We start from the raw sequence: 20,101 nt of genomic DNA, 5'->3' as shown, positions 1-20,101 counted from the left end.
CCCTCCGTTCTGTATCTCAACCATAAATATCTCTTAACTTGACCTACTATCCCCATTTTTCTTCCTCTGTTTTTCTTCAACGTTATCCCTTCTTTAATGTTTTTTGCTTCTCCCCACCTCATAATAGAGGGAAATAACTAAACTCTACTTCTCTTACATCTATATGCACCTTACACTACCCTGTCAACTTACTCTTGCTCAGAAGCACCCTTAACAAACCTGGTAACTTACTTCTGCTTACTCCTATTTTTCACTTACCTGCAGTTCACTCCCATATTTCTGATTGTCTTCCTTGCTTGTCCACTCTCTTGTCTCTACCCGCTCCGTTCACCCTTCGGGTTCACAACGCTCCCCTACCCTGCCCCCTATTCCCACCCGCCCCCAGTACTCTTACACTTATAGCTCTCATGACCACACCCCTATCTCAACTAACCAATCAGTTAGTTTCCTATCATACAATCACTCAAACTATTCTACTGAACATCACATCCAACAATTAACTAACCTACCTCCCACCTTTTACTTAACCTAAACAACCTCTCCTTTGTTGGAGCTACAACCTACCTTTCTCCTCCCTGCATATCTCCCCACCTTTAAAATGGGTACAACACCTATCCCCTCAAAACTAAAACCTCTTATTTACCTATCATTCCTTTCCTGTCTCATTACTACTTACCTCTTAACTTTCTATGAATACCCACTTTACTCTACCCTTCCTCTTACATCTAAACATACCTCCTCACCTATACCAACTCTCTCTCCTACCTTCTCAAATCTCATCACTCAACCCAATTACCTACTAGCCAAGTACCACAGACTAGCACATTTCAAGCTAAGTAAACCAAAATCTAGGAAACTTATCGACGCCCCACAAAAACTTCTCCACTCAAAATATTTTATATTCCTCCACTTACTGTTGGATGGAGACATTAATCCTAACCCTGGGCCACATCTCACCATTTCTAATACCTTCAGGAAACATGACAAAGCCATCTCTCTGGCACTCACCAAACCTACCAACTCTCTCTCTATTGCCCATCTCAACATACAAAGCATTTGTAGCAAAACTCCTCAAGTTCATGCCCTTCTAGACACCCACCAATTTGATATTTTATGCTTGACGGAAACATGGCTAAAGCCCACCATCAAAGACAATGAAATCACCCCTCCTGGGTATAACATCATTAGACTAGATCGTACAACAAAAAAGGGTGGAGGGGTAGCTATTCTCCATAAAACACATATGCAAATTAGTATTATAGACCAGACTTTCAGCCTTGACAACAATGCTGAAATTATCAGCTCTAAACTTCAAATCAAGATTACTAAAGCCTTAAATATCATATGTATTTACCTTCCCCCAGGGAATAACATTAACGCATTTGAATGCATCCTTAGTTCACTCTCCATCTATCTCCCTCAAGAAACACTAGTCCTAGGTGACTTCATCATAGACTGGTTTTCCTGTAATAGTACAAATCCTACCTCCCACATAAACCTCTATGGCTTTACACAACTTATAAACAGTGCTACCAGAACTAATAATACCAATAATAATGAAACCATCTTAGACTGGATTCTTACAAACACTCCTCAACAAACCTACCAATCAGGTACTCTCACTGATGATCTCAGTGACCACTCACTTACTTATGTCATTAGGCATAAAACCAACCTAGTTTTACCTACCACATACAGGACACTACGTTCAAAAAGGCATTTTAACCCTGATGAATTTCTAGCTGTGTTAATACAATGTAATTGGTCCCCACTAAAATGTCTCCCTCTTAATGAAGCAGTAGAACATTTTAATTCCACATTCTTATCAGTCCTAGATCTTCATGCCCCAAGTTGCATTATTAGAACCAAAACTAAAGCAGCACCATGGCTGACCAATAATACTAGGCAAAAAATATCCCTCAGAAACAAATCTTGGGCTAAATGGCGTACAACTAAGACTCTAACTGACCACCAAAACTTCAAAGAGCTTAGAAACAGTAAAAAAAAGCCATCCTACTAGACAAAAAGAACTATTATCTTCTATTACAACACACCTCCAAAAAAGAACCCAAAAAATTCTGGACCAGTATTAATAATCTCTTTTCCCCAGGCCAATCTATCACACCCAACTCCCAGGGCTGCGACCCAAAGAATCCCACACAAACAGCTAATGACTTTAATTCATTCTTCACTAATACTATCCAATCTCTTGCCAGTCAACTATCTCCTGACACGTCTAAGCTCCTCTTACCTACTCTAAACCTACCTCCTTCCTTTCACTTACAACCTGTATCTACCTCCTATATCTTATCACTGCTCCAAAAACTCAAACCTACCACTCCTTCTGCAGACAAACTTCCTGCAGAATTCTTACAAATAGGTGCCAAAGCTATTGCCTATCCCATTTCTATTCTGATTAAAAGATCCTTAAAGGAAGGTATTTTCCCCTCTATATGGAAGATATCACACATCATCCCACTTCACAAAGGAGGTAAATCAAATGACTTCTCTAACTTTCGTCCTATAGCACTCCTATCACCTATAGCTAAAATCACAGAAAAATGTATCCATAAGCAAATTCTAAGCCACCTTCTGCATAACAACCTACTTGCAAACTGTCAACATGGATTTGGACCTTCCCACAGTACTACCACAGCCCTACTCTCCTTTACCAACTCTATCAACTATAATCGTAACAATAACAACCTATCATCCTTTATCTTTGTTGACTTATCTAAAGCTTTTGACATGGTAAACCATAAACTTCTTCTGCACATACTAAAATCTTTCTCACTTGATCCCCCTTCCTTAACTTGGTTTACATCTTACCTAGAAAACCACCAACAGGCAGCTCTCTGGAAAAATGCACTATCCAATCTACTCCCTACATCTCTAGGTGTACCTCAAGGCTCTATCTTGGGCCCCCTTCTATTTTCCATCTTTATTAATGACCTCCAATTAGCTATCCCATATACCACCTGTATACAATATGCAGACGATTCTACTATTATCTGTACCGCTAATTCACAAATTGAACTACACTCTTATCACTCAAAAAGCTTTTAACACTGTTGAACAATGGTTCTCTGATCGTTGTCTACTCCTTAACCCCAAGAAAACTAAATTGCTATTGTTCTCACCTACTCGTAGATCTGCCCCACTAAACTTTGCTCTCTCTTCCATTGATTGCACTCTCATCTCTCCTGAAACAACAACTAAACTATTAGGCATAACCATTGACAATAATCTCAGCTTTGAGACTCACATCAATAGCACAATAAAATTAGTTAAAAAAATCGGATCCCTTTATAGAATCAAACCCTTCCTTTCACCTGAAGCAAGGACCACCTTAGCCAGATCACACCTTATCTCTACACTACTATATGCCTCCCCCATATACACTAATCTCTCCAAAAACAACCTTAAGAAACTAGCAACTTCCTACCATAATATTGCTCGATTTGCAACTGGATTCTCATTTAAAACCCACCACTGCCTGAACCTAAGAAAACTAGGCTGGTTGGAACTTCAGAACCAACTCACACTTCAGCAGCTCTTAATAGCTCACAAAATCCTTTACCAACCAACTAAAACACCTATACTCTCTAGCCTCATTTCACCTTACAATAACCTGAAACATCTACGTTCTTCCAACAAACTAATGATTAATACAACCAAACCCAATAACTCTGCAGGTGATTGTCTTTTTTCCAACTCAGTTGGCAAAATGTGGAACAAATTACCCTCTGTTATCCTGTCTTTGTCCTCCCTTCCACTTTTCAAAAAGCAGCTGAAAACTCATCTCAATAAACACTGGCTTTGCTCCTGCACCAACCCAGATTAACTTCCTTTTTTGCCTCCCTGTCCTCCCTTCCTCCTAAATTCCTGCAATCTCTGCTCCTTATAGCCTTGTTAGCTCTCCCTTAATGACATGCACACAGTCTTATGAAATACTCCTTGGGAAAAAAAAAATCTATAAGTTTTCTTTCTCAACACATTTGCCTATTTTAATTTGTATTTACCATGACTTTTTATGTAATATGTGTATTAATTAGCCCTCATTTTACGCCTTACTATTTGAATTGTCTATCTTCATATAATGTTTTTAATTACTGGAGCTTTTCTCCCAGGGCCTCTACTGAAAATGGACATATATCCAGCTAGACTAGCCCGGTCAACAAATGTAAAATAAAATAAAAATAAAAATAAATAATGTGTTTTGTGCCCTTGTAATGCCCCGTTTTGTCCTTTTTATGAAATAAATAGTTTGTGCATATTTCCTTTACCTTTGCTTCTTTTCTGGCTGTATTTTTGTGCTCATTTCTTTTAGTTTACCTTTACTGTCATCTCTGCACCTCATGGCTCTGAATGTTATTCTCTGTGATCCTGGTTCTGACACCATGTTGCTCTCCTACTTTGGACACAACAGAAGAGTCTTTGTGGGTTCTGCTCAAGCAGCTTTATTCTATACAAACACATCACGATAGAGGTTTGCTGACTTTAACTTAAGTAAGTTATATGCAAACTAACTGCTGTAATCATACATGCTTACTCTCTGGCTGCAGTCTAAAAATGGCACTAGGAGTGGCACGTGCTTAATATTTATATGTGCACACTCAGTCTTTGACATGCTTCTTAAACATATAGCACATAGCACGTGCTCTCTGAGCTACAATATCCAAGTGAAGAGCATCACTTTTCAGCAGGGATCTGAAGTGAAAAGTCATAGGAACTATTATTAAATAGACTTCAGTACAATATACAACTAATATAGCAGTTAGGCATTTTAATATATATACATGATTCAAGATACAATAAAAAAAAGGAAAAGAAAAACAGACTATCTAGAGATTAACTTCTTGGCTAAAGTGCAATATTCATAACTTACAGACTCACTATGTTTCCTTATGCCCATGCATTGTATATAAATCTGACAGTGATAACCAACAGTTATCAACTCAATGAGTAAAACCCCTTGGGCTACTTTAGTCAGCAGTATTGTGCCATTTCAAGGCCCCCCCCCCTGGACTTTGATCACATTACTGTTACTCCTTACTTTTCCTGACATCTCACATTTTACATTAGCAGAAACAAATTTGAAATTGCTAACTTGTACACGTGTAGTGTGGCGTACATTTATACCGGTCAAATGACTATGACGTGCAAATGTAAGAGACTCTAAACTGTGAGGCAGAACAATGTTATACAGTTTTAAGAAGTTATGTTGCCTCTGTGTTTTTGATATTTTTCAATATTTTTCAATAGTCTGTAATATAACATTTGCCATGATCGTTATTTCTCAGGTTATGATTAGACACATTTCAAAGACTATTCTTTTTCTGTATGAAATAAATACTTTTATTTTTTAAGATGTAACATAAATCTTTTTCCCGATTTAGTTTCTTCATTATTTGAAACATGTTAGTTTTATAACCAGTGAAGGTGAAGAATTGTCATTTGATCAATACGGTGACCCACCAGCTCGATATGATATAATGAATTGGCAGATTTCTTCAGATGACAACAGCAAATTTGTTAGGGTAGGCACCTTTGATGACGACAATCATGGGAGACAGCAGCTGGTTATAAATAACAATGCCATTCAATGGAATGAAGCAATCAGACAGGTAAGCATGGGATGAATTATTCTTATATTTGCTTTATGATATATTTCAGTCTTTTTTTTACTTACAATAGCAGACTAGCAGATATAATAAGATGAGTGTGACATTATGGAGATTAATAGTGAAGGATCTCATGCTTGTAGAGAGACTACTTTATTGAAGAAAACCCTTTGTTCATTTGGTATCATTATGGATTTTCCTAAAGGGCATATAGGAAAGGCATAAATAAGTAAAACTGACAGCTGGATTCATGAATGCCTATACTAAGTGTACAATGTTCTGAGTTAACAGACAACACAAGCATAACTTCTACCTTCTTTCTCCTAATTTTAGTTTTTCTACTGATTTTCTTGCAGCCTTAAACACCAAGGCCGATTCATACAGGTTACCACAAAGTGTAGACTATATCTGCAGTTAGTACAATCTTTCTGAGTGAATAGACAGCGCAAGAAATGTGGTGGGGATGTTCTTGAATACAGGTCCTTCTACAAGGTTTTAACTGAGCAAGGCTTTTATTGGGTCTATATCAGTTCATCGAAACATCTGACGTTCGAACACCATATGTTCGAACTTCAAACCACGAACTGCAAAAACATTGACGTCTTAAAACAGAGATTTTTTTCCCAGGGGAAAAAAAATTGCTGTTCCAAGAAACACACACACAACACAAACACACCAAAACAACATCAATCCACACACATACACTGAAAATCCTACATCTAACCCTACACTAAACTGTACATAGACTACTACCTATCCACTTACCTTAACCCAAACTCTAACCCTATAGTCCGTCACTATCACACACTCACCTTACCCGCGCTCTAACCCTAACTCATCTATCCCGCCCTAACCCTAAAGTTTTCACTATTGCACATCCACCTCATCTGCGCTCTAACCCTAACTCAACTAACCCCCGCCCTAACCCTAACATCCACACAATCGCACACTTACCTGAACCCGACCCGTAACTTCATACCACAGTCCTGATACTCGTGAAGCCACAGAAATGACCCACCAAATTCTTTACCTGGGAAAGAATTTGGTGGGCCGCAGCTTTGCCATTACCAGTGTTCGAACTTTACAGTTTGAACATCTGGTATTCGATATTCAGCCCTTTCGACGGACTGATATAAACCCGCTTTTATTGATAGTAATATACATGTACTTTGCAAAGGAGTGAGCTGGATCTAAAGTTAGGCCTTGGTATTTCTGTTCAGTTGTGTTGGGTATACTGTTATGAATGAGCTCTATTAAGAGAATGGGAGGAATGTTATATAACTTCCTGAGTGTAAAAGATGATGATGTATTTTATCATCCAGGCCTCTTGTTTTACATCCACCAACATTAAATCAGAAGTGATAAGTTACTCCTTCTTTTATAAAAATATATGTATATATTGACCTTTCAACATTTGAATTCCTGTCAGTGTTATATCTGGGAATTGGTTCTCTTTTCAGAATACCTAAGTTTTATAAAATGTGTGGAATTTCACCACTTAGACTTACAGTGGCTGCAGAAGACAGCAATACTGAAGGCATTTCCATTTTTCGAACTTTAGTTTAAATCTCATTGTTCTTATTTTTTAAATGTGCCACGTTTTGCAAAAGATATATTGATGACATGTTCTTACGTGGTCAGATGATGTTGCTTTTCACTCCCTTCTCATTGATTTGAATGGGAGCAGTGATTTTCCCAAATTTTTATTAGTGATTGAGGCTTGAATTTCATTTTGTTAGATGGTCCTATAGCAATTTGTGTTTCTAATAATTATTTTAAAGCCAAGTTACACTGTATAACATTTCTTTTAACAACTATTTACATTTCAGTAACCGGTACCTTAAAATATGAAATTAAGTGTTATTAGGGGACAGTTTATTAGAGCTTCTTATACTCATATAATTAGCAATAATGAGCATTTTGAAAAATAATTTGAATTTATAATCAACTTATTTATTGACAGGGAATATTTAACAGATAGCTTAATTGGTATAGTGACTGGAGAGAAGTAACGCAGATAACAATTTTCCTCCTAGATTAAAATATAGTTTACAATGCAAAAACAATGAAATGTTTTCTGGGTTAGCAAACAAGTAATTAAAATGCATCTTCGGTTCCTTTTTCTAGTGGTACTGGTGGCATTACAAAAATGATTACTTGTAATTCAGATGTATGTAATGTTATAGGTATTAAACTTGAATTTGCTTTTAAGAGAACATTTTTCATTTAAAATATATTTTGGAGAATCATCCAGTCACACATCATATGTCCTGCCATGAAAGCAAGTAGGTACTTACCCCTGTAATTTCTGTAAGCAGCATAAACTTGTCAGCAGTGATAATATTTTGGTATTCACCCATTTGAAAAAAAAAAAGCTTTGGTATACAAAGACGATCCAATTGCAATTCATTAGGGGTGGTCTATATCTCAAGATGTTCTAGATGCTGTTGTAGTTGTGAGAGCTTCTATGAGGCTCCCACAGTGGAATTATGAACACCAACTAGCCATTAAAAACAGAAGAATATTTTAATACTACAGTATTCACAGTGTGAATCATAAACATTTCACAAAAAAAATCACTTTCAAGGTTTTGAGTAGGTCTGTACTTTCAAAACTGGTGGCGTTTTGATACAATTTTAGAGATAAAGGAGGTATATTGACAATTTTTTTGTGGCTGCTGACACAGTTTAACGTTTGAATGAACATATAAATAAATGCATTTAAAAGCAAGGGCATTACTTTGAAGGATGATTTTATATATTTTCCTTTTGCTAACACTGAAGGATGATTTTTATTAGTTTTTGATTGGCAGTCTGTATTATGTGATACATTTGTGATCATATTGTTTGCATTACTTTAATATAAGATTTGTGGATCAGGTGGTTAGTCATGTGACACATATTATTATTTGTAGAATGTGTGCTCTTTGTTCATCTTGTTAGTTCTTATGAAGTTTCATTTAATGGTTGGAATGAAAGCCCTTAACTAGAATATTTTTATCCATTAGTATTGATTCTGAATTTTAATTATTTTAATTAATCTTATCAAGTACCATGACGATGATGATAGTCATGTAAATGATGAATGTTTGTTTTCTACTTTTTAATAAAAAATACTCTTTTTTGTAGGTGCTGTAGGATTTCTACATCTGCCTGAATCAATATAATCTAAGGTAGATGAGGCATCAAGTTTGACATCTTATCCAAAGGGTGGCACACTCAGGAGTGTAGCACCCCCTCTTTATTATACACTGGAATATCAGTATTAGAAAATGGATCCAAACACCTTAAATGTGAATAAAAAACACAGCTTTCTGATCTTCCAACCCAAAAGATGTGTGCTGTGTCTTGAACCACTTACACTGCCCCTCTCCAAGCACAAAAATTCAAGTTTTGGTATCACAATGATCAGCTGTCACACCTAAACAGTCTATCAGCATTTCTATTTGCTGATTTAGGCCTACAAGTAATAGTGTATTAGGAGAGTTGGAGAGATGCTACTTAGTGGAACCACTTTCATTGTCACCTTTCTCTTTATTCAGGCATTGTAACATCCATAATCAATCACTAGGTTGCAGTACCAAATGATGAAACAGTATTTCAGACAGTAAAGGCCCATTTTGCAGCCATTATTATCTTTCAGTGGGTGAATAAATAAGAAAGCATACAAAGCAGAATATAAACATATAATTTGCATAATAGAATACATACATGTAACAATAATTTATATAAGCAGTATGCAATGCTAACATGAGAAAAAATAGAAAACATAATATACATGGCTAAAGGAAACCTTAAGGGAGATTGGTGACCACAGAACATGACAATCTTTCATTATGAGGCAGATTATAGTATCTCACAGTGTTAAGTCTTTTAGTGAGAATTAAGATATACATGTAATACAAAGGAAAGATTAAGGGTCTAAGTTAATTGTAGGAAGAGTTTATACTAGGACAGGGTTATAGAAGAGCAGTAATTGGAATGGTTAATAGAGATCAGCCTGGGGTATTGCATTACCAAAGCTAGGTTTTAGAGAGGTGAATTTTGAGTAGTTGTTTGAAATGTACAGAGCTTGCTGTAGATGTGATATTGTGTGCTCCAGGATTTTGCTACTTGATCTGAGTAGAGAGAGTCATTTGCTATATTTATTGCCTTGGCTACTTGGTAATTATTTATTGGTGGAGCATAATTATCAATTGCTGGAGTAAGGTACTATTAAGTTCTGGATAGCTGGAACTTTTTCAGGCTGGTGAAGTATTTTATGAGCCATTAATGAGTTGGTTAAAATGTAGTAGATGAGGTACCTTTTAGCCAGGAGAGTCTTTTTAGTGTGAGGCAATGGCTTGACTTATGTGCTGAGTCTGTGGTGAATTTTATTACAGCATATTTTGAGTTTTTCAAGGTCTAATTTTTTAAGATTGTTAAGTATGGGTGACACGTAGAGGAGTATGGATAGGAGGTGGGTTTTAGGAATGGCTATTCTAGTGTTGTTGTATAGGAATTTTTCTTTATTTCTGTATAGGGTTCCTGGCTTTTTATGTATCTTTTTTATTGTTTGTGAATCTCAGGTTATTGTCAGTTATGACTCCTAGGAGTTCTGTATGGGATTCTGGTGTAATTATTATGTAGAGAGAAAGTGGAAGGAGGGTCTCAGGCCTGGGTAGGTAGGAAGAGCATAAGCTTGGCCTTTTTGGAGTTTAGGATGAGTTGTAGGTTTGTGAGACATGATTCGATTCCAGTGAAGGATTTTTGTGTGATATCTTGGAGTTGTTGTATATTATGGGAGGCACATATAAGTGTTGAATCATCAGCATATTGTATCAGTGTGGTTAGTGAGATGGCAGAACTTAGATTATCGGTGAAAATACTGAAAATTAGGGGACCAAGGATGAACCCTTGTGGAATTCCTAATGTGACTGGTAGTAGTGGTAAGAGGTCTTGTAACCATTTCACTGTTTGTTGGCATCCTGTTAGATAACTTTGGAACCAGGTGATAGCTATGGGGCTGAGATTTAGGCTATTGAGGGCAGTCAGTAGTTTGGAATGAGATACTGTGTTGAAGGCTTTCGACACATCCAGGAAGACTGATGAAACTATTTTACCTTGATTTCTGTAATCATTACTGGTGTTGGTGAAGCTGAGGTGGGCAGTGGTGGTATTATGGTTGGGTCTAAACTCATGTTGAGATTTGACTAGGAGGTTGTTTATTGAAAGATACTGTAGAAGTTGTGAGTGGGCACATTTTTCTAGTATTTTTGACAGAGGGGATAGGATGGCTATAAGTCTGTAATTTGAGAATTTGGTTGAGTTGCCTCCTTTATGTAGGGGTATTATGTATGATATTTTCTGTGTGGTACTGGCGGCCTGTGCAGCTCACTGGATTAGGGAAGTTAGCATGGGTGATGGTGTTGATGGTTCTAATCGGGAAGTATTCCATAGCTGTGGGACATATTTTTCTGAGATGGATCTGTTTATGAGTATAGATACAGGATAGACAATTGCTTCAGCTGATATCTTAAGAATGTCAGCTGGCAGGTTGTCACCTGCTATTGTTGCAGGCTTTAATAGTCTAAGTAGTGTTTGGATGGTCTTTGTGGCGATGGGTTGAAAGGAGTAGGTATTGCTGCTAATTTTAGTTAGAGAGGGTAGGACTGGCGAGTTGGGCAGCTGTTGTTGGCAAGTAATAAGATGTTCATGGCAAGGTATTAATTAAGTTGCACTGCAGTGGTGTCAAAGTTGTTTGGTGTGGAGGGGGATGGGATTGTAACATGTCCGGGGTGAATCATTTTATTGATTGCTGACCAGAATTTTTGTGGCTGTTTTTGATGTTTTTGTTGTATTTTAGTATAATAGTTTTCCTTGAGTTGTATAATTTGGCTTTTGGCTTTGTTTCTAAGTTTTTGGTATTCCGTTTGATTTGCCTGCATTTTGTTAGTGTACTATAGGTCCCAGGCTTTATCTCTAAGTTTAAGGAGAGTTTTTGTTTCTTTAGTTAGCCATGGGTATATTTTGCCTTAATACAAGTAAATGGTCCTAGGTGGGGCTAAATTGTTAGGAATTCTGAGGAAGGTCTCATTAAAGTATTCAACTGCTGCACCAAGGGGTAGGATTTTAAGAGGAGGTCAATTACTTTGCTTAAGTATGCATATTAGTACTTGGGGGTTAAGGTTCTTCTTATTATGTATTTGGTGATATACTGTCTGTCGGATAGGGTTTGTACATTGCCTGAGTAGGTAGGTGGGTGTGTGATCACTGAGGTGTCAGGGAGACACACAGAGTGTTGGAAATAGGAGGGTTTGTTTGTAAACATCCAGTCTAGGATTGTCTGCCTGATTTTGTATCTATTCTGATGGGGGGGGGTGGGTAATAATTTGTGAGAAAACATACATATTAATATGGTTGCTGGGATTGCTGGAATTGCATGAGAGCCAATCAGTGTTAAAGCCACCCAGAATGATTGTCTCATTAGGATTGTTTTTGGAAGTCCAGTGGAGGAAGTATTCTATGGTGGCTAGGTTGTTTCCCGGGGGAATATAAATAGCTATGATAGCTATATGTTTATTAAGGTTAATTTGAAGTTTGTACCAGAGTATGTCAGCGTTATTAAATGCTGGTGAAGATTGATTTAGAGGTTGTAATGTGATGCTATTTTTGAGCATAATTGCTACTCCTCCACCTCTTTTTCCTATTTGATCTGACCTAAGTATGTTATAACCTATGGAGGTGATCTCATTGTCTTTGGTGTGGGGCTTAAGCCATGTTTCTGTTAGAATGACGATGTCTGGAGAGTAAAGAGAGAGGGTAGCATGGTGCTCCTGTAGCCTATTTAGAATACTTCTGAGGTTAATATTCAGAATAAGTAAATCTGATTCTTTGCAAGACAAATTACATATATTCTGTGGCTGAGGGGAGCACGCATTACCTAGAGGGTAAGTTTTATTGGGTCCTGGATTTGGATGCATATGAATATATATATATATATATATATATATATATATATATATATATATATATATATATATACATACACACACATACACAAACACACACACACATATATATATGTGTGTGTGTGTGTGTGTGTGTGTGTGTGTGTGTGTGGGTGTGTGCACTGATATACAGATATCAATAAATGGTTGCAATATATAAAATAAACAAACGAACTCCACCAAAAGAACCAGTTCGTGTAGAGTGGCAAAGTGAAAACGAAAAATAATAATAGATAGCACCAATGATGTAAATCCAGTCAAAATAGCGTACAACACACTTTAATACACGCTTTCATCATACGACTTCATCAGAAAATACTCAAAACCCATTTCAGCTTGTTTAAATATACAATCAATTAACACATAATCAAATGACATAATTACACAATTAATTAATAATCAACTTTGTTAAAAACTGCTTACTAAAAACCACTAAAACAGTACTTAAATATTAAATAAATGGAGTATATTTTGTTCTTTATTTATACCTAACTTTCTATATTTTAAAAAACATTTTACATTTATTGTTTCATTCAACCCAGGAAATTTATCTGAGTTTAACCTGACCTGCCATAATGTTTCCCTTTGTTCCAAAAAATTCTTGAAATCACCAGCTCTACAGTCAGGTTCACATATTTCAAGTACTGAAAATACAAATTTTTTAAAAAATTCACAATTATTAGAATGTTTATATAAGGCATTTTTGTCATCTTTACATTTTATGCTGTATAAATGTTCTTTTATGCGGGTACTTAGATTGCGTGTAGTCATTCCTACATAAAAAGCTGGGCATGCCGTACACATGCCAATATATACTACCCCGCATGAATTACAGTCTACATAACCTGGAACTTCAAAAATTCTGTCACTGTTCACTATAGAAATGCTAGTACCTACAGAAATAAACCGACAGATTTTACAATTATGACAACAAAACATGCCTTTTTTATTATTTTTAATACCTTTCCTAAAGTCAGTATTATGATATTCCAACATATTTTTAATATTATGAGAATTCCTAAAAACAAATTGTGGTCTACTACCTAACACCTTTGAAACATCATAATTTCCTTGAATAATTCTCCAATTTTTTGTTAAAATTGATGCAATTATATTCATTTCACCACTCATTTCCAAGGAGCATATAAATTCCTTTTCAGGACTCTTAGCTTTACAAACTTTTATTCTATTGTGATTCAAAGGTTCATTTAATATTGCTGGAAATAAAGATTCACGTTTCTCAAAGATTTCATTTCCATTATTTATTAAAACATTAATATCATAACCTCTATCAATAAATAGAGAAGTTATAAAGTGAAATTCTTCGACTAAATTTTTCTTTTACTGGTCATCCGGCTGGCTCTTATATATTGACCTCTTGGGATATTTTTGATAATATGTTTGGGATGATTACTTTTATAATGCAGGTAACCATTAGTAAACGTCCTTTTTCTATATATTTTACTATGGAACCTATTGTCATTGAGATCCCACCATAGACACACATCTAAAAAGTTCACAGTTAATCCTATATCACCAATAGTGAACTTTAAGAAATCAGAAAGACTGTTAACCTGCGTTGTAAAATTTTTTACTACCATTTCATTCCCTTCTATTATAAAAATTAAATCGTCAATAAACCTTTTATAAAAAACAATATTAAATTTCTCTTCTATAATAGACAATATTTCCATTTCCCACCATGCCATAACTATATTGGCAAAAGACGGGGCAGCTGATGACCCCATAGCAATGCCCTTTCTTTGCCTATAATGTTGTTTACCAAAAATGAAATAGTTGTTTTCCAACACAATTTCTAAAAAACCACAAATAGTGGAAATTATATCATTTGTAAATAAATTATTCCTAGTTAAATAGATACGTACAGCTTCAATACCTTTATAATGTGGGATGCACGTATACAGTGATGTAACATCCAAAGTAAAAATAATGACAATGGTTGCAATATACTTTGTTGATTGCAGAGCTGCTTTTCTTTTAATTGGAAGATGCATTTGTTGATTTGGGAGATGTCAAATGCTGGCTTGTCAGATGTTTCTGTGATGAGTGAGCTGTACTTACATTCAGGTAAACGGGCTTTTGCTGTGGTGCTAAAACCTTTGGATATCTACCAAATTTTTCAACATTCACAAAAGGTTTCTCATCCAGGAAAAAAGAGGTCATTGTTCCCCTCTACTCGTCATTCATTAGACCTATTATAGAGTACAACGCCCCTTTTGTTATGTACCTCACAAGACATCTACAACAACAGGAAAGGCTGCAGAAATACCTCACAAAGAGGATTACTGGCCTCAAACAGAAGCCCTATGCAGACCGTCTCAAAAAAATCCAGCTTTACTCCGTCACATATCGCCTACTCAGAGGTGATCTCTGCCTAACATACAAAGCTATGTCAAACCCAGAGCTGCTGGACATGCTCCATTTAAAGAAATCCCAATCCCTCTGAGCTACACGCTCTAGGGCCCTAAACCTTGTCACCACAATAAACAGAACACGCTGGAGGGATAGATTTCTGTCCCAGAGATGTCCCATACTCTGGAACAAGCTACCTATCAATATCAAACAAAGCTCCTCATTAGCACTCTTCAAGAAAAAGCTTGATGACTGGATGGGAGATAGGAAATTCACCTTGGGGGATCACTTCTGTGGCTCTGCTCAATACGGGCACAGGAAAATAATTTTCTTAGGTAACTAAAGCCAGGGTACCTTTTTGGCTAGGCTTATATAGGCCCTACGGCCAATAGCCTAGTACCTATTTATGAACATATTAGAGGTGAAAGTGTGTATGTCAGTGTTTGTGACTTAGAGTTAGAACTAGTACTTGGTAAGAGGATAGATATTGTGGTGATTGTAAATATTTTGGAATGTGTGTGTGTGAGTTTTTTTCTGGTTTAGGGTTAGAGCAAAGGCTAGGTAAGGTGAAAGTTTAGCATTTTGTATGTGTAATGGTGCAGTGGTTATGATTATGACCTCACAGCAAGAGGTTCTCTTGTTCAATTCTTGGTTGAGTTGCCTTCTGCACAGAGTGTACATGTCCTCCCTGTGTTCACATAGGTTACCTCTGGGTGATATGGTTTCCTCCCACATTCCAAAGACATGCCTCTGGAGTTTTTTCTCATTGGGCCTCCACTGAAAATGGTCTCTGTCACAGTCAGACTTTCCCGGTAAACAAATATAGTGTATGTAACATCTCCATAACACATAAGCTGATTTCAACTTCAATCAACTGTATAATGTAAAGAATGTCTCATACTAAAAGCTTACCTATACTTATTATATTGTTGCATTACACTAACCAAATTATATACATTTTATTGCATTGGCACTCTGTCTGTAGTGCATACTTCAGTTTTATTGTTTTGCTTTTCTCTAGGCAGAGACTGAAACTGGTTATTTGTGCTCAGTGCTCTACCTGGTTAACAAATTAATGTACATACATAAATAAATAAATACAGTGCACCTGCATAAAAGTAATCAGGTCAGCTAAATCTCAACAGGGCTGTTGAACACAATAAATGATTACAAGACATTAAAGCACCCCAACTAATAATAAGATACTGTGTCTGGTACTGCTACAATCTAGGTCGAGGTACCAATTATTCCAGTTGTACATTTAAACCTACGGCAGGTCACTGTCCAGATTTACTTGCTGGCATTGGAAGACTGAAATTCTTCTTAGGACTGGTTATGATGCATGTTTATGATGTTGACACAGCACCCCGACCCCGTGTAGAAAATGAGAAAAACTGGGTTATAATGATAATTATGAGTGGAAGAATGAAACTGAATCAGATTAAGTATATGAGGTTTAGGCATGCAGAGGTCTGTTAAAAAAGAACTGACATTTCAGCAGTTCATGATCTAGTCAAGTCTAGACCAGATCCAAATGATCCCATAATAGCAGAAAATTAAACTTCATTAGCCTATTTGATCTGCACTGAAGTGGAAGGTGGGGCAACTTCCGTTGTGGTTAAAGCAGGTAAAATTTACGGCATGGCAAAACAGTAGCAATATTAGGCAGCTATAAAAGAGGATATCTGCCTTTGTGTACACTGCAGAGATTTGTAGTTATGTACATTCATGATGTAATCAAAACAAGATAAAATGAAGAAAGGCAAGGATGTAGTAAAAAAACAGTTCTTTATTCATGAACCAATATTGTAAGCACTTTTGGTCGCACTGCAAATGCACAACCTTCATCAGACAAATTAAATTAATTACAAGGGAACACTTTAAAGAGTTTCACCAAATGACATCATCATTACATTGCCTCAACTTCAAATTTAAAGTAACACAACCCCCTTCCTATCACAAAGGTGCAAAAACCTTAACAGCTTTCATTAACGTAATTCATTAAATCATAATATAATTCATAGCTATTCATTTTGTGTAAATTCATACCAATAACGATTATAAATATAATTATAAATATAACCTTCATACCCTATAAAATAATATAAAAATACATATTTTATAACTATATATATATATATATATATATATATATATATATATATATATATACATACACTATGGGTCGGATTCACGAAGGCTTGCACGGAGTCTAAGAGTAGAGTAAGACTCCATGCAGCCAACATGTCCGCCGAGTGATCCAGGAACAGCCGTTGGGGGCGTGCAACAGAGCTCCTAAAACGAGTCCTACACGGACAGGGCTAGGATATGCAAATTACCATAATTGCAGGAGAAAGCTAAGCAAATGAGGTAAATTTGTGATCAAGGAAACCCGAACCTGTCCGAGTAAGAGTAGTGTTATTTTCAAAAATGTACTCAGTTGACAACTGAGTACGGTTCTGCAAATAGCAAAACGGAGCTGTGACAACTCCAAAAAATGGATGCATCCAGTTGAGGAAGCATGCCAATGGCCAAAAATATGGCCATTGGCAATGTTCACCGATGCAAAATAAAAATAAAATAATTTTTTTTTTATCCCGATCACCAATGTTTAAGTGTAGCGAAGCGCAGTGCAAATGCGGTGCACTCTAAAAACCAGAAAAACAAGAATTAAAATCCACAAATGTGGATTTTATAGCAATACCTAAATTATAATGCAAGGGAATGGCAGTCCAAAGACAACATGGCTACCGAGTAGAGGTTGCTAAGGGGGGAAGCTCAGTCTAAGAGATGTAACCAAGCATTAGTAGGCAATCCTATGCAAATGAGGGTAAGGATAGTGAATCCCAAGTTTACATAGCAAATGAGCACAGTCAGTGGAGTGTAGGAGTAGGATAAGGGGAGTATCAGAGTAGAAGATAGGTGACATCACGAGGGGGGTATGTATGAAAGAAGTGAAGCTCATTGGAGTAGAGTGGCATGTGTTTGCTGTCAGTTACCCATCACTGGAAGAGGTGTGTCAACAGGTATCCTAGCTAAAGGCAAGAAATTGAAGGTGTTTGCCATGGATAACACCAACGTTTCTTGTAGAAGTGCCTGCAATGTGTATGCATGCGTGTGCACGTGTGTAGAATTGAGTAAGACTGTGTGCACGTGTGTGCATCTGTGTGCACATGTTTAAGCTGGAGTAAGCATGTGTAAGGTTGTTTAAAGATGTGTAAGCACGTTTGCACCTGTGTGCGCGTGTTTTAGCAAGAATAAGCAAGTATTAGTCCGTGTAAGCATGTGTGCGTGCATGTGAGCTGGTGTGCGTGTGTTTGCGCTTGTGTGCGTGGCGCTGCCCCTCTGAGGAAACAGAAAGGGAAAAGGAAGCACAACAAATAGTAGGAAGTTAACCAGGGAGTACTAGCAGAGCTAGCAGGTGAAAACAATCAGAATCAGCCAATTACACAGGCAGTACACTAGCCCAGCCCAGCCCAGCACTTAAAACTCTGCAAACAACACTCCACTATGTTTCTCTCAGAGACACTGCAACACTGCAGTAAGCTAATAGAAGTGAAAACTGAAAAAGCTTTACTGAGACAAAGAAATGTTAGGGGCTGCCATTGCTGTTATAAGGCGACATATGCAACATGCTGACAGTGGTGACAATGCGAATGCTGCTGGACAACCCACAGTGAGGAGACGGAGAAGAGTGTACAGGCCAAGGGTAACCTATCAGGGGCTACATGAGCTGGAGATAGTGGAGCGCTACAGAGTGGACAGAGACCTCATGCAGCAAATTGTTGAGCTGTGCAGGCCACGCCTCACACACAGAACCAATAGAGGGGAACCCATCCCAGTGGAAACCAAGGTATGTGTTGGCCTAAGAATATTAGCAACAGGTACCTTCCAGAGACCAACTGGTGATATGATGGGGATATCACAGGCATCAGCATCCAGGGTACTGCACCAGTTCCTGGATGCCATGTCAGCACATGTCGGTGATCATGTATATTTCCCCAATTTCCGTGAGGTACTGGCAGCAATATGCATCACTTCCAGCAAATAGCGGAATACCCTGAGGTAGTTGGTGCAATCAACTGCACGCACATATGCATCAAAGCACCAGCTGGTGAGCGGGGTAGGGTCTACTTTAACCGCAAGGGCTTCCCCTCCATCAACTGCCAGGTTGTGTGTGATGCCCAGGGCATAATACTGAATGTGTGTGCTGTCTGCCCTGGAAGCTACCATGATTCCCATATTTGGCATCTGACACAGCTGTACCAGACATTTGCCAATGGGGACATCCCTCAAGGTCACCTAGTGGGGGATGCTGGCTATGCACTGGAGGCGTGGCTGATGACACCCATCAGAAATGCACACACACCTGAACAGGAATGCCATAATGAGGCACACGCACAAACATGAAATGTAATCGAGCGTATGTTTGGGCTGCTCAAGTCATGGTTCCGGTGCCTGGACACATCTGGTGGAGCCTTGCAGTACTCACCAACTACATGTACCCAAATTGGCATGGTATGTGCTATGCTACATAATATGATCCTGCAAAACCAGCTGCAGCAGGACCAGCATAGGCCCGGGCCAAACAGCCCCCCACCATTGCCAAGGCCATCACAGGCAGAGCGTGACTCGGAGGAGGAACAACCTGAGCCTGCCCCAGTAGGCAGAAGGAAGCATGCCCAGTATGCTTTGGCCTTGGCAAAGAGGCAACGCATAGCACATACACTGGCTCAGTAGGAACCCTGGAAATGATACCTCTCTCCGACATGCACATATAGTAAAAGGGATGCCTAACTTGACACTACCTGTTTTCAAACATGTATAGGGAGTGTAGTATGTGCATCCAACATAGGCAGCCCTGCAGCACCACCTGAGCCATGATTGCCATGTGTTAAGCAATATAAAGCAGTGCTAAACAGCTTTTACCACCATTCAGTATATGTAAACAAAATTGCACACACTAACTAGCACAACTGTGGTCAATGTTGAGTAATATTGGCCAATGTTCAGCAATGTTGGTTAACTTTGAGCAATGTTGGACAAGCTTGGTCTAAGTTGGGCATGGCCGAACAAAAGCCAACATGCCCATATTTGCTCACTGGTCCTTAAGCAG

General features: G+C 37.7%; 1 protein-coding gene across 1 annotated transcript in view; it reads left to right on the top strand.

The window, feature by feature from the left end:
• The window catches only part of LOC122791530 (extracellular calcium-sensing receptor-like), a 178,505-nt gene that overhangs the window by 60,418 nt on the left and 97,986 nt on the right, over nt 1-20,101 (top strand). Inside the window, exon 3 of the mRNA XM_044059271.1 lies at nt 5,400-5,627. Coding sequence (XP_043915206.1) covers nt 5,400-5,627 — 228 coding nt within the window. The remainder of the gene's footprint in view (nt 1-5,399; nt 5,628-20,101) is intronic.

Source organism: Protopterus annectens, chromosome 17.part0, assembly GCF_019279795.1.
Source record: "Protopterus annectens isolate FY-2018-M chromosome 17.part0, PAN1.0, whole genome shotgun sequence".
Lineage (NCBI taxonomy): Eukaryota > Metazoa > Chordata > Ceratodontiformes > Protopteridae > Protopterus > Protopterus annectens.
Note: the sequence above shows the minus strand (reverse complement) of the source record. Positions and strands in the feature narration are given on the sequence as shown.